At 35.6% G+C, this 14,848-nt stretch overlaps 1 protein-coding gene across 1 annotated transcript in view; it reads right to left on the bottom strand.

The window, feature by feature from the left end:
- The window catches only part of LOC150091371 (zinc finger C4H2 domain-containing protein), a 100,430-nt gene extending 86,330 nt beyond the window's left edge, over nt 1–14,100 (bottom strand). The window contains exon 1 of the mRNA XM_090383509.1: nt 13,978–14,100. Within this exon, the coding sequence (XP_090239635.1) occupies nt 13,978–14,036 (59 nt within the window). The 5' untranslated portion in view covers nt 14,037–14,100. The remainder of the gene's footprint in view (nt 1–13,977) is intronic.
- Nucleotides 14,101–14,848: the final 748 nt, after the last annotated feature.

Raw genomic sequence — 14,848 nt, 5'->3', positions numbered from 1 at the left:
GTTTACCCCCTACTAGTTTTTTCAACATCAGGAGTCAAAGACTGGGAACATACTAAAAAATTGTATGTCGGAAAGATGTTTATCTGTCAATCTCGATCTATATGCCATTTTATTTAATTTTCATACATGAAAATAATTGCTCGCATAAGTATGTACTCCCCAAAGTAGCACATAATTTGCGCAGCAAAACTTTTTAATTTCCGGGTATTTTTTCGCCTAAGTAAGAATATATTTTTGGAATTCCTACTTCTCGACATTTGTCTATCAAAAATGAATCATTTTGGAAATCAATTAATTCCAGTTGAATCAAAGTGGGAGCTTTTTCGATTTAAAATGAAAAAAGGTCCAACAAAAAAGAGAAAAACATATCTTCTAACTCTTTAAAATCATTAAAACGCTTACTGAATTCGTTTTTGATTTCCTCAATTTTTGTCACAATATTGTGAGAAAGAGCAATTTTTGATTTTGTGTTTTTAACTGCTCACAAGTAGGAAAATGGGTCAAAAACGTCTTTTTTTTAAATGATTTTTAAACAACGTTAGTTTTTTGTACAAAAACTTGCTATTGCATTGTACATGTTTCGTTATTAACTGATTTTTTACCTTGCAATGAAAATGTTAAGATTATTGAGGTGGCTTGTAATATCAATTAAAAAATGCCAAATCCTTAATCCACAAAGGATTTTTTTTAACTGATACATTTTCATTTTTCATTTCAAGAAAAAACTTATTTCCTCCAAAAGCATATAAAAATCTCTTTAAAAACTTTGTGGCATGATAACCATCGAATTTCTGTATAATAAGGGAAGATCGTTGAACTCAGATTCTAAATCTTTTAAGAAGAGAAGTAAATTGCCGATGGGTGAGTGCTCTCGCTCGAATAAAGTTGATTGTTTTTTGTTACTGTTCTCAATACATCGTCCATTTTTAATATTTTTTAAACACAGAACTTGTTGATGAATAAAGGCAGTGGAAAGCCATGGTTTTTTGGTTTATCTGGGTACTCAGCTTGTAATTTTCTAATCAATTTTGACAGAAATTGATTAGAAAAATTTTCACCTGTCATTGATTTAGCACCGTCGGTTGTTACAGACACAAGTCTGTCAAGTGGAAGCTTACACTTTTTCTAAAATGCTCCACACAGCAGCAAAAAATATCTTCGCCAGTCGTAGTTCCAAGAAGAGGGATAACTTCCAACAATTCTTCGGTGATCCTCATGTTATTATCGCAACCACAAAAAAAATACAGCAACTTGAGCAACATCTCATATATCTGTACTTTCATCAATTACAATTGAAAAAGAACAAGACTATAAAATATATCCTGTAGTTGTGAACTGATGTTATCTGCCATTTGGCTAATTCTCTCTACCACTGTATTTTCTTGATAATGAAATATCGCAAAATGATTGCACTTTTTTCAGGACAGACGATTTCAGCTGCTTTTTATCATACATTCTTTAATTAACGAAACCATCCGTGAACGATTTTGAAACGTTTTGCTAACAAATAGCTTATTTCATAACTTGCTCTTACTACTGATTCATTAGTTTTTCATGAATTTTTGTATATACTTGTTGTTGACTATGAAGTGTTTTTCTTCATTGTTTTTTAATTTTTTCTTCTCTTATTTTTTCCTTCGAAGCCCGAATATTGTTCCTTATGATTAGAGTTATAATGCCCACTTAATGTTGTATTCTTTAGCAATACTAATAATTTTCTTTACAAATTAAGCATGTAATTTTTACTGTTTCACTTCCATACAAAAAATAGTTCAGCTTCCACTTTTCCTTGGAATTTTTCTTCCCTCGTTATCAATTTTTCTTTTCTTGACTGGTGTTGAAAGCAACATTTTTCGATATAAATTCTATAGTTGAAATTAAAAATTAAAAAAAATGATTACTTAGGTATTTGTTAAATTATAGATAGCAAAACACGACGCACACAACACAAACAGATCCCGACAAAGAAAACTAGTACAAATGAAGTATCTTTTCGATAAAATTATAAAAAAAAATGCTGCATTTGCAATATTGTAATATTAATTTAAATGTAAAAGAAAATTTAGATTAAGATTTTCTCCATTTAAAAAAAATAAAATGTAACTCTTTTATTTTTTAAAGAAATAAACTAAAAAAGTACAATGTTATTTAAAGATAATAATTTCAATTTTTCATTCATTTGAAATTACTATTTTTATTTTTAGTTCTTTCTAATCAAGGCTCCATCGATCCAGTCTTTTTTTTTTAATTATTATCAATTAAAAATGATTATTTTTTATATTTTATTACAGAGGTTTTTTTAATCCTTATATTCTAGAATTAAAAATAGGTACTTTTTTAATTGTTTACTTTAACATTTTATTTTTTGGGCATTGCGAGCCACAAAAAATTTTGTCGTGGGCCGCCAGTTTTGACACCTAAGGTCTAGACAAATGCAAAAACCCAATAGACTGCATAAGTGAAATCCAGTCTGCTGGAACTACCAGCTGAAGACTGGTGAACAGATTGAAGCCATGAGAGAGAGAGAGAGAGAGAGAGAGAGAGACAAATATCTGGGGGATGATGCAAGCTGAACAGTTAGAACAACAGAGATCAAGGCCCACCATACTGAAATAATACCATAAGAGAGTGGGCCCCTGCTAAAAGCAGCTGAATGGCAGGAACATGGCCAGAACCATAGACACATTTTACAGTCCCAGTATTAACATACTCTTTCAGGATCATAGATTGGACTAACACTGAGTTGGAGGAGATTATGAGATTGACCAAGGTGATGATCAAAAAGTCACCAACACTGCTCAAAGTCAGCCATCGAGAGACTGACCATAGCCTGGAAAGGAGGGAGGAGATTGGTCTCACTGAACAAGAAAGGAAGGTGATTAAGAACCTGTGGGATTACTTCCAGGAAAAACACAGTGGCAATCTACCAAGCCAAAAGTAAGACCAACAAACAGCACATGCCACTCAACCTCAACAGGGAGACCCCACTCGCACAGACAGAAAAGACAAAGTTGGGCAAAGAAGGCACTCCATGGCAGACACTACAATAACCTCCATCAAGGACTACACAGATAAGATGGCTTCCAACGCATTGTGCACGAGCAGGAGATTCTTCCCTGAGACCAAAGGATTCGTGCTCACCATCCAAGACCAGGTAATCAACACCAGGAAATAACATCGCCAAGAATCCCAGTGTGACAAATGACAAATGTCGAGAGTGCCACCTGGCCCTTGAAAACAACCCAGAACATCACCATGGGATGCAGGATGATCACCTAGATGGAGTAAACTCAAACCAGGTCGCCAGGATAATACATCAGAAGCTACCACAAAAAATATTATTTGAGCAAAAATAAAAAAAAGTGTACCACATTACAAGTATGAACCTTAGGGCATGCAGGAGACCCCTACTGCACCATAATAACAGGCAAAAACACAATCCTGCACAACAGACCAGACATAACCCTTACTGACAAAAAGAAAAATGGCTACCTAACTGATCAACGTAGCGATGCCCAACACCAGTAATCTCCAGAAAAACTTACGAAAAAAAGATCAGGAAGTACACAGATCTAAGACAGGAAGTCAAAGAAATATGGCATATGAAGCAAGTAATGATCACCCCCATTTGCCATGTCAACCATACCGGTGCCATACCATACCACTGGTTTGGTACCCAAAAGCCTCCTTATATAAAAAACCTAGCCACAATAAGCCTCCCAGAGAAACACAAAAATACATGGAACTGTAGAAAGCCGCGATCTTGAACATGTGTAGGATAGTCAGAGAGTTCCTTGACCAACAGTAATAATAATAGTAAGTGGACAAAACCAAACACCCCATGCACTTGGTATCAATACTTGTCACATGGTGGAAAAATATCCCATAAGGAGAAAAAAAAAATCATAATAATAAATTCAATACAGTGTTGGAATAACTGACTAAACACAAGCTAAACTGGATGCATTAAACCACAAAACTAGAAAAATCACAACAGCCAATCACACCCTACACCCTCAAAGTAACGTCAACCGACTTTACTTACCAAGAAGCAATGGTGACTAAGGATTACAGGAAGTGAAAACAAACAGCAGATGAAAAAAAAAAAATGGCACTGAATGATTAGATCAAGTCTAAGAAAGAGAAAAATGTGGGCTGATGTCTGCAAAAAAAGATATAATTAAAGTAGGTGAAACAAAAGGCCAGCTGCAGAAAAGAAACCTTAAAAAAATCATACCAATGCATGGCAGAATAAATGACTATATACTTAATATACAAAGGCAACAAAGGCAAAACTGACAAGAGAATTAAATGGCAATGACTGCAAAATTGAACATTTAGAAAGGAAACAAAAGGGGCTCATATTTGCAGCACAGGAACAGGCACTACCAACAAATGTCAGGAAGTTGAGAATTATAGATTACAAATGAAAGTAAAATACAGATTATGCAAAGAAAAGTATATAAAGGTGTTAACCATATTATTAGCTTGTGCAGTACGATCGCACAAACAGACTACAAAAAATGTCATTACAAAGTTGCTGTATGCTGCTGTGGAACTTATGCAAAATGTATTAATTACCATCTTCAAAAATTGGTGGGAACATAGCCTGAAAAAAAATTGCCGAAAACAAAAAATGTTAAAATATTGTGGTTTTTTTAAAATCCAAACTGATAAGCAACTGGGTCATAATACACCAAACATTGTTGTGGTTGAAAAATAAGCATAATTACCACTGATCAATATGGCAATCCCAGGAGACAGCAGAATTGAAGAAAAAGAAATATAAAATATTACAAAATATTGGGATCTACAAATTGGAGTCCAGCATCTCTAGGAGAAGAAAAACTGTTATCTTGGAATAGTACTGGGTACTATTCCCAAGTTGTTTGATGAAACTGGCATAGACAGGTTAACAACTTGGCTATTACAAAAAGCAACACTACTGAGAACTTGCCATATTTTTACGACGACATTATACTCTGATTCTTGGTTAGAATACAAATCAGCAATGGACCAAAAATTCCAGTTGCAACGTCAGGTGGACGGTGATGACAACACAACAATAACAGTAATATAAATAGTGATGATGTCTAGAGCACAATTGAAGTTTTCTGCGTAAGCTAAAGTGTACATAATTACATAACATCATATGACAAAAAGTTCATACAATGTTATGTGAAGCATGAAAAAATTATGTAACGATATATAAAAATGTGGCCATTGTTTGGCTTTGGTATATTACCCTCTTCTAGCCTGTTGGCCATTACAAGAATGAAAAGTAAATAAAAAAATAAAAAAATAAAATGAGATAATATACAACAAAATATTATCATCTGGAATAACAAGGAAGAACCAAAAAAATTCCAAGAACAAAGCATCTCCATGATGGATTGGAGAGGCATTGAATGAAAATTGACCAAGGAGACAGACTTTTCAAACTGTTAAAAATTTTCTGTGCAGGATGGGAAAATGTTTCCATTTAAACGTGCCAAATGCTAGTGAAAAGTTTGCCAAACAGGCTATCTAATGTATTCAGGACCAAAGGTAGCTTACACCATATTAATATTGTTTCTTAGTCACTTAATATAAATAAACATTTATTGTTACTTTTTAAACCTATTCCTGCTTTGAAATACATATCATTCATACCAGTGGAAGGAGTTTCCAAACACTTTTGGCAGGATATATTTCAATAGAAAAACTACTGCATAGAGTTGAAGGAATCAAACATAAAAAAGATGTTGATGCGTAACAGAGTTATTAATCAAAGTGTTATACTGAGTATTCACAGAAGTAAACAATAGATTTCTTACTTATTTTTCATGAAAATTCAAGTAATCCGGAAACCACTCCCACCCCCACCCCGAAGTTGATATGAATTATTCAACAATTTTTAAAATTCTATGCAATGGGACCAACAGCAAATTTCTAAATGGGAAGCATTCAGGGAAGTAATCATAGAAATTACTAGACTTTTCATACCAACAAAGAAATACTCCTTCAAGGCTTAGACCTAAATGGATGTCAGCTGAACTATTGAGACATATGGCAGAGAAGAAAAGTGCATGGAATGCATATAAATTATCAGATGATACAGAAGCCTATGATATATAGAAATTTGTCTATAATCAAGTCACAAGGGAGGCTAGGCAAACTAGGCAGATTATAAGAAGTCTCTGGCAAAGAATGCAAAGACCTCTATGCTTATATTAACAATAGAAGAATGGGTTGAATCATAATGGTGTCTATGGCCACTTGATGTCTATGGGTTAACTGTTGATGACAATGCCCAGGTTGCTGACAAATTGAATAGCTATTTTGCATCTACATTCACACATGAGGAATTTCTGTAAGGAAAGGGAGGACAGAAGTTTACTAAACTCTAACATGGAGCTAAATGACTTTGCAATAACTGAAAGGAAAGTGGAATGGAAGAGAAACTTGAAGTAAACATAAACAAGGCACCTGGTGTGGATGGAATCTATCCAATTATATTGAAGGAGGCAGCAAGAAAGGTAAGGCCGACCGGGCTAGCCAGGTGGGTAAAGTGCCTGCCTGGCAACCCAAAAAAGATAGGTGGAACAGGACCAGGGTATGTCTGCCAGGGGCAAAGGTTGATGACGTTGTAGAGCGAATATCATCTTTTTAAGGGCACAAAAGGTGATATAGTTGTACACGTTGGCACTAATAATATTAAGAGTAGGAGACCGGCAGAATTTACTTAACAAGTACAGGTCACTGTTGAACAAAAGCCGAGAATTAGGGTTGAATTTGAAAGTGTCTGCAATTCTGCCCAGACACGATAGGAGGGGAGTATATGATGAGAGCCTTGTCGATCAATTCGGCCCTGGAAAGATTGTGCAAGGCTCAAGGGGTAGAATTTTTTTCAGCCTGGGACTGTACTTGTTAACAGGAGAGATTGCTTCTACAGGGATGGGATACACTTAAATAGAAAGGGTGCAAGAATATTTGCTGATGCTATCGAGGCAGAGTTAGGTGGGTCGGAAAAACTGCTAGCTTGGGGGGAGACAAAGACCAATAGATTGACAGTAGCCACTGGCAGAGGTGAAAGAGATTCTTGCACTGCTTCTATTAGAATGAGCAGAAGCCTGAAAAACAAGATGCATGGTATTTCAGAGACTGCTGGGAGCCATTGCGGTACAAGTAAAACACATGGGTTGTGTTAGGGTAGCTAAGAATAGAAACAGGTGCAGGTATACTTGCGTGTACACCAATGCTAGGAGTTTAGTAAATAAATTTGATGAATTTGAGGTATTGCTCAAAACATCAAAGGCAGATATTGTTGGGATATCAGAGACGTGGTGTCACACAGATATAAGGGATGCAGAACTGCAATTTGGGGGAGTAACAACGTCTACAGAAAGGATAGACAGGATAGGAAGGGGGGAGGGGTTATGCTATTAGTTAAGAAACACATAAAAAACCAAGGAAGTGAAGCCAGTCGACATCGCTGGACAGTGCAGTGTTGAGTCAGTTTTGGTGTGACATAAGCATTGGGAGATCAAAAATTGAGAGTAGGAGTGTGCTATAGGCCTAATGACTCTGATGAGTATAATAGGGAAACTGTACAGGGAAATAGAGTGGGCCAGTAAATCAGAGAGTCTTATAATGGGAGATTTTAATTTCCCAGATATTGACTGGAATTTGGGGGCTGGTTACTCACGCACTAGCAGGGCTTTTTGTAGATTTTACTGGATGATTGTTTTTCTACATCAGCATGTTCGGGAGGCAACTAGAGGGAGTAATACTCTTGATTTGATTATCAGCAGTGATTCTTCATGCATTAAGAATCTGCAGATAAATGAACCACTAGGTGACAGTGATCACAGTGTGCTGAAGTGGGATTTACTCAAAGAGGTAACTACCATTAGGGGTAAAGGGAAGGGGTTATTGCTTCCGTAAAGGCGACTACGATGGACAGAGACAGTATTTAAATTTCTATACAGTGGGACCAACTGATGATGTTACCAACAGCAAATTCAAAATGGGAAGCATTCAAAGAACTTATCTTGGAAGCTACTAGGCTTTACATACCAACTAAGAAATATTGTTCAGGGTTTAGGCCAAAATGGATGTCAGATGAACTAATGAGGGCATATGGCAGAGAAGAAAAAATGCATGGGATACTTACAAATTAACACATGACACAGAAGCCTATGATAGATACAAGTTGATATGCAACCAAGTTTACAAAGGAGGTTAGGCAGGCGAAGGCAGATTACGAGAAATCCTTGGCAAGGGATGCAAAGAAAAAACAGCAAAGAGTTCTTTACTTATGTAAAACTCTAGAAGGAAGGGGATGAATCAGATTGGTCCCACTTGATATTGATGGGTCAACTGTTGATGATCCTGCTCAGGTAGCTAACAAACTAAATGAATATTTTTGCATCGACATTCACACGAGGAGTTATTCAGCAAGGGGAATGCCAGAGGTGTAAGCTACAGAATCTTGAAATAACTGGGAGTAAAGTGGAGGAGAAAACTGTTGAAGATAATCACAAGAAAGGCACCCGGGGTGGATGGGATCTATCCAGTTATATTAAAGGAGGCAGCAAAGGAAGTAAGCAAACCCTTAGCCATAATTATGAGAGCTTCCTTGGACTCAGGGGAGGTACCCATCGACTGGAAATGTGCAAATGTGACCCCAATTCACTGGGTGGACTGGGTGGCTGGTTGAGTAAAAGAAGGAGGGAGTAATAATTAAGACATTCTTCAAAGTGGACTACTATAGTTTTATGTCACTCAGGGTTCAGTGTTTGTGACACCTCTTGTTTCTGATCTTCTCCAATGATATCTATTATGGTATACTAGGAAAGCATTTGAATTGTAACAAAATGGGCCCTGGTGTACTGGGGTCCATGGTTATGAAAAAATATATACAGTGATAACCCAGTTTAATATAATACAATAAAAATATACAATAGCAAAAGCTTTTGAGACGCTACAGTCTTGAAAATTTTATTGTATTATATTAAACTGGGTTATCACGGTATATATTTTTCATAAAGCATTTGAAGTTTGCTGATGATTTAAAGGTAATGGCAGAAACTATAGGTTGCCAGTATGCATAGATGATAAGAAAAGCAAAAGCTGAGTAAACAACTTGGAGTAGGCCATGATGGTTCTAAATGACTAAGAGCAGTTACATATATGGCAGAAAGATGATAAATGAAATTTAATACTACTAAATGTCAAGTTTTTCATTTGGGGAGGTGATATTCATATGTGTTTTAAAGACTGGGTGGCAAGAAATTAACGCAGACATGTTTATACAATGTATACAGGCAGAAAGGGAGACTCAGGGTGCACCAATAATTGCCTATAGTACCTTTGCTAGAAGGCTGTCATTATTGCTAAACTGATGATGATACCACACTTAGAATACTGTATTTAGATCTCTAGGTTTTGTTTTAAAAAAAATAAAAAATGTCTAATAGAAGGTAACTAGATTTATTAGTAGTGCTAAGAGTTGTCCCTAGTCAACTTCTTTGCTGCTTATAAAATCAAATTAGGGAGCCTGGAAACCAGGCACCTTGAGTGACTTGATTGAGATGCTTAAAGACCCTTAACATGTTTTCTGCCACTTAAATGTGAGTGAAGTCTTTCAGTGTGCATAATTTCAGAATGTTAATAAAAAATTAACATTCCTATATACCCAGCATTCCGAATATTTGTACATAATGGTTGAAAATTAAAAGGTTGGAATTCATTGCTAAAAATGAATATTTACTTTTGAACCAAGCTGTAAATCAGAAAAAAAATATATATATAAAAAGTTTTGTACAGAAACTAACATCAACACAAGAAAAAAACAAATAAAACTATATCAAATCTATAAACAAAAGCCAAGCATTACTGCAAAGTGCTCAATCAGTTTGTCTATTTTGATTGAATGCTTGTTAATTTCATGTACCTTTACATTTACAGCACTTGGTTGACCACTTATATGCATTCATATACGTGTGTGGCTTATATGGCCACTGCTTAGGTGCATTTTAAATGCAGTTATGCATTGCATCATGTCACTCTCAGTGCTAATTTATGCTTATATGCATAAAGGCAACAGCCTTGTTAAAGAAATAAGCAATGTACAAGGGAGGTACATACATGCTGGCAAGTAGAACTACGCAAGGGGATATAAATATCCTTGACTATAAAATTTTGGGATACAACAAAAGATCTGATGTTATGAGATTCACCTTTGAACAGTGTGTTGTTGATCACTGGAATAAGCTGCCTACCAAGCGGCATAAAACCCGACAAAGTTCAAGGCAGAATTGGATGGCTAGTTACTTTTTTTCTTTTTTGATTGCAAAATTCAGCTTTTTTCACCAGTTTTTGACCGATGCGCAGTAATTTTATTTCCTTGCATAATTAGGCTTAATATATGCTAATCATTAGTCACACATTTTGATTTTCACAAACCGCCTTTCTAAAGCTTATAACATCATTGCACATTAATATATATATATATATTTTCCCCAAGTGCTATTTATGTGTGCCCCTGCATCACTTTACCAGTAATATTATTCTCTCTTATATTTTCTATTTTCCTCCCTTTGTCAAGGATCCAGCTGACAACCACATAGCAGTTCATTCTCAATTATTAGAGATCCATGGTTTAAAAGTGGGGATAGCTCACATTCTATGCCTAGAATTATTGTGGGACAGAATTAATGCTATCAGAAATCAAAACATTATGAACAACTATCTCACTGTATATCTGCAAATGTAAGGTCTAAACATAAAAAGACAATTACTTATGTCCTTTTTCTTTCTAATAACCGGTACACAATCCACTTCTTATATTATGAGATCACTTTTTCTTATCGCATTCCCAGAGCTATAGTTACATATCTTTCACAAATAGACACTACATAAAATAACAAATTATGTAGTTCTATCTCTCTCTTCCACAACACAATTCTCCTTTTAAGTTATTATTTAAGGGATTTACAATAAACAGTTAAGTGCCAGTCTCTACACTAGCACTGTGCTGTGTAAAAAAACAAACATTTATAATATCCTAATTTATGACTTCCCGGCTCCGTATATTTTAATATTAATGAGTCTCATTAATTAAATGCTGTTCACTTTATACCGGTCTGTCTTCACTGTTTAAAACAATTATACAGAAGTTGGTCCTTTGACTAAATGTGGTGACACAATTAGCCTGGATTACAAATGAATATTTTTGTCTGGGGATGCAGAACCATATATATAATATTGGATAGAGAATAAAAAATAACAAATTGGACAGAGAATAAAAACTGGATTTTTGGATACTCAAGTACTGAGGGCATTCTATTAGAATAGTTGGTTGGTTGTTGGGTTTTGTTGGCGCATTAGCAACTAAGGCTATAATGCGCCAAAACCAGGTGATATATAAAAATCTCTATTAGAATATGTTTATACTATTATTATCATAATAAGCATATCAGAAGGGATTATTTTTCATTTGCTTACTTGTTGTTATGATTGAGGGGTTTTTGGAACAAGGGCCTTCTGGGCCATATTGTGCCTGTTCATGATTTGCTTATGACTGTATATTTTATATTATTATTAGCCATATGGTGCAAGGAAACCTGAGGCTTATGCTGCACCAGCCAAAAAAAATTTCTGAGTTACCCTGTGTGTGTGTGTGTGTGAGAGAGAGAGAGAGAGAGAGAGAGAGAGAGAGAGAGAGAGAGAGAGAAGTAGAAGGAAATCACCAAGAAAGAGAAGAATGATGATATCCAGCTGAGGACCCTGGGTGTGCCAAGCCCATACTCACCAGATGTGAGCCCCTGGGGTTATTCAGAGATGGTTATATAAATTTTTGCATTTCAAGTATTGAAACAGTTCTTCAAAATTTGCATTTTTGCCAAGTATGTGTAATAAAGTGAAAGGTTCCTGCAAATTGGATAGAGAATAAAAACTGGATTTTTGGATACTCAAGTACTGAGGGCATTCTATTAGAATAGTTGGTTGGTTGTTGGGTTTTATTGGCGCATTAGCAACTAAGGCTATAATGCACCAAAACCAGGTGATATATAAAAATCTCTATTAGAATATGTTTATTTGTTAGTTGGATCTGACAGATGGGACATTGAGGAGGTTTCTCTCCCATAAGCAAGAACATATGAGTTGTATAAGAATGTCCAATTCGGAGTCTTGCCAAAATGACTTTTTTTCGCCTGCTTCTCCTGAGCCTAGAAGTCCACAGCTGAGGTTCTTTTTTTTTAATTTGAAATAGATTATTATTGACTGGAGTTTGCCACAGTTCTGATCACTGAGTCCTACATGCCATTCACTTACTAAACGGAACGTTTTATATTATATTAATAGAGAGGCCTACTGTTTCATGAAGAATGGCAAAGAGAAACTGAAACCCATTCAGTTCAAATTTAAATTGTTTTAAATATCAATTATCAAAGCTTAATTAGTTAAAATATCAATAAACAATTATTTATTTCATTTATTTATTTATTTATTTTTTACGAAAATGAATGACAAAGCCAAATAACAGTGACACTCTTGTCTGTCATTGGAAGTTGTTTTGTTTCTCTTTCTTCAATAAAATAACATAGCACTGTGAAGAAAAAAAACAATATTTATTAGATTTCTTATACATAATATTTTTCTTTCTTTTCTTTTTTTTTTTTTTAATATGATCAATAATTGGAACCTGGTTACGAGTTCAAACATATTTTTCACGAAAAAATTTCATAGACATCATCGATGTACTACTACACATATTCCAGAGAATATTGATGGAGGAGAACTTTCCAAAGCTATTTTGTAAAACCTATCCCCAAAACAAAAAACCCAAAATCTGTAAAAGACTTCAGACCAATCGCTGTTGGATGCTCTCTGCAAAAAATCTTTGAAAAAAACAATCATGCACACCATTATCGAGCACAGGCCAGAATATCTGCACTCAGTACTGCCACAGAGATCGACCATCACCAACCTCATGGGAACGCTGCTAAGGATCCAGCAAGCACTAAACAGCAAGCAGCAATTGGATATAGTCTTTTTTAGATGTGGCAGCCGCATATGGTAACATATCCATCCCAGCTCTCATAGTCATTCTGCGGGACTACTTTCTCATTAAGGGAAATGCCCTCCATTTATTAAAGAGCACTCTTCGGCGCAGACAAATTACAGTGACAAACATGTACGCAACGTATGAGGTTGATAAAGGTGTCCCGCAAGGCGGAGTCTTGTCTGCCACAATTTTTGCCATAGCCCTTGAACCCTTCTTAGCCCAGAACAAGAAACACTTCATCACATACGCCGATGATATAAAAATTTTTATTGTCTCAGAAGATCAGAAATCAGCTGACTACCACAACCAAGTGGCTAATACTAAAATAAAAGAACTTCAAGGTAAATAGATTTAACCCCAGGGGCTCACATCTGGTGAGTATGGGCTTGGCACACCCAGGGTCCTGAGCTGGATATCATCGTTCTTCTCTTCCTTGGTGATTCCATTTTATTTCTTTCTTTCTCGCTCTCTCTGGTTAGTTCAGAATTTTTTTTTTTTTTGGCTGGTGCAGCATAAGCCTCAGGCTTCCTTGCACCATATGGCTAATAATAATAATAATAATAACATCTGACACTAATACATATATTCACCAGTCAGGGAATCAACAATGTATACAAGTATACAATTAAAAAATAATAATATTTTTGTGCATGAATTTATTCTACAGCTCATATGATAATTTCCTTTGAGACAAAATAAACAGAAATATTTTCAGTCATTTATAAATGTGCGCCTGAGCAAATTATTTTCACACAGAAACTCGAGAAACTGTCGCTCAACCACAGGGTAACATCTAGAATCTCTCCAAACATGTGCAACCCGTATAACTCACACATGGATCACAACTCATAATTCTGTAATTGTTTTAAGTTATATACAAACACAGACACATTACTTCTCCTAAATATTACTTGTAATCCTACCTTACTTCTTTTAAGGCTTCAAGTTTACCCATTAAAATTACTTCATCCTCCATTTTCATTGCTCTTTTACGACATGAACTTTCACACTATTATATTCTGAAGAACATCGACATACGCTGTAACGCAATTTAAACCAAGCCATGATACACAGAACATCGCACTCAATGTCTCTTTTCTCTGTCCGCTAAAAAAAAAAAAAAAAAAAATCAATTAAAAAGATTGAAAAATAATAAAAAAATAAATAAAATATATAACGGAGTTTGTTTATGCATGGGTAATGCACACACAATTTCTATTACCAAGGTAGGTTTAATGCATCGTTTTCATTATATCTCATATTGGGAATGCCCTCACAACGAATTGCCATGGTATTGCACTACCTAGAATAAGTAACGCTTCACCTATGGAGAAGACTATTGTTACTTATTCTCAGCGGATACCACCACTCAGACGGCACCGTTTCGAAGTTTAATGGCTTCTCATCGGTGGGTGAGCAGGTACCCTGTTTTGGCAATAGTGACAACCCAGTTTTGAAGTATAACGCTATAATATGAGAGATGCCTGATGGTGAGTGCGTGGTTTAATCTAAAAGATGTTTCTTGGCTAAATTACTCTTAGGCATTTAGCCAAGATATATCTTTTAGATTAAACCAAGCACACCATCAGGCATCTCTCATATTGTGGAGTTATACTGTATTCATAACTGGGTTGTCACTATTGCAACAACAGGGTACCTGCCCACCCACCGATGAGAAGCCATTAAGCTTCGAACAGTTACCGCCTGGGTGTCCGCCGAGAATAAGTAACAATAGTCTTCTCAATAGTTGAACTGTTACTTATTCGAGGTTGTGCAATACAATGGCAACTCGTT

Source organism: Mastigoproctus giganteus, chromosome 1 (genome assembly GCF_048544385.1).
Source record: "Mastigoproctus giganteus isolate SK-2022 chromosome 1, ASM4854438v1, whole genome shotgun sequence".
Classification (NCBI taxonomy): domain Eukaryota; kingdom Metazoa; phylum Arthropoda; class Arachnida; order Uropygi; family Thelyphonidae; genus Mastigoproctus; species Mastigoproctus giganteus.
Note: the sequence above shows the minus strand (reverse complement) of the source record. Positions and strands in the feature narration are given on the sequence as shown.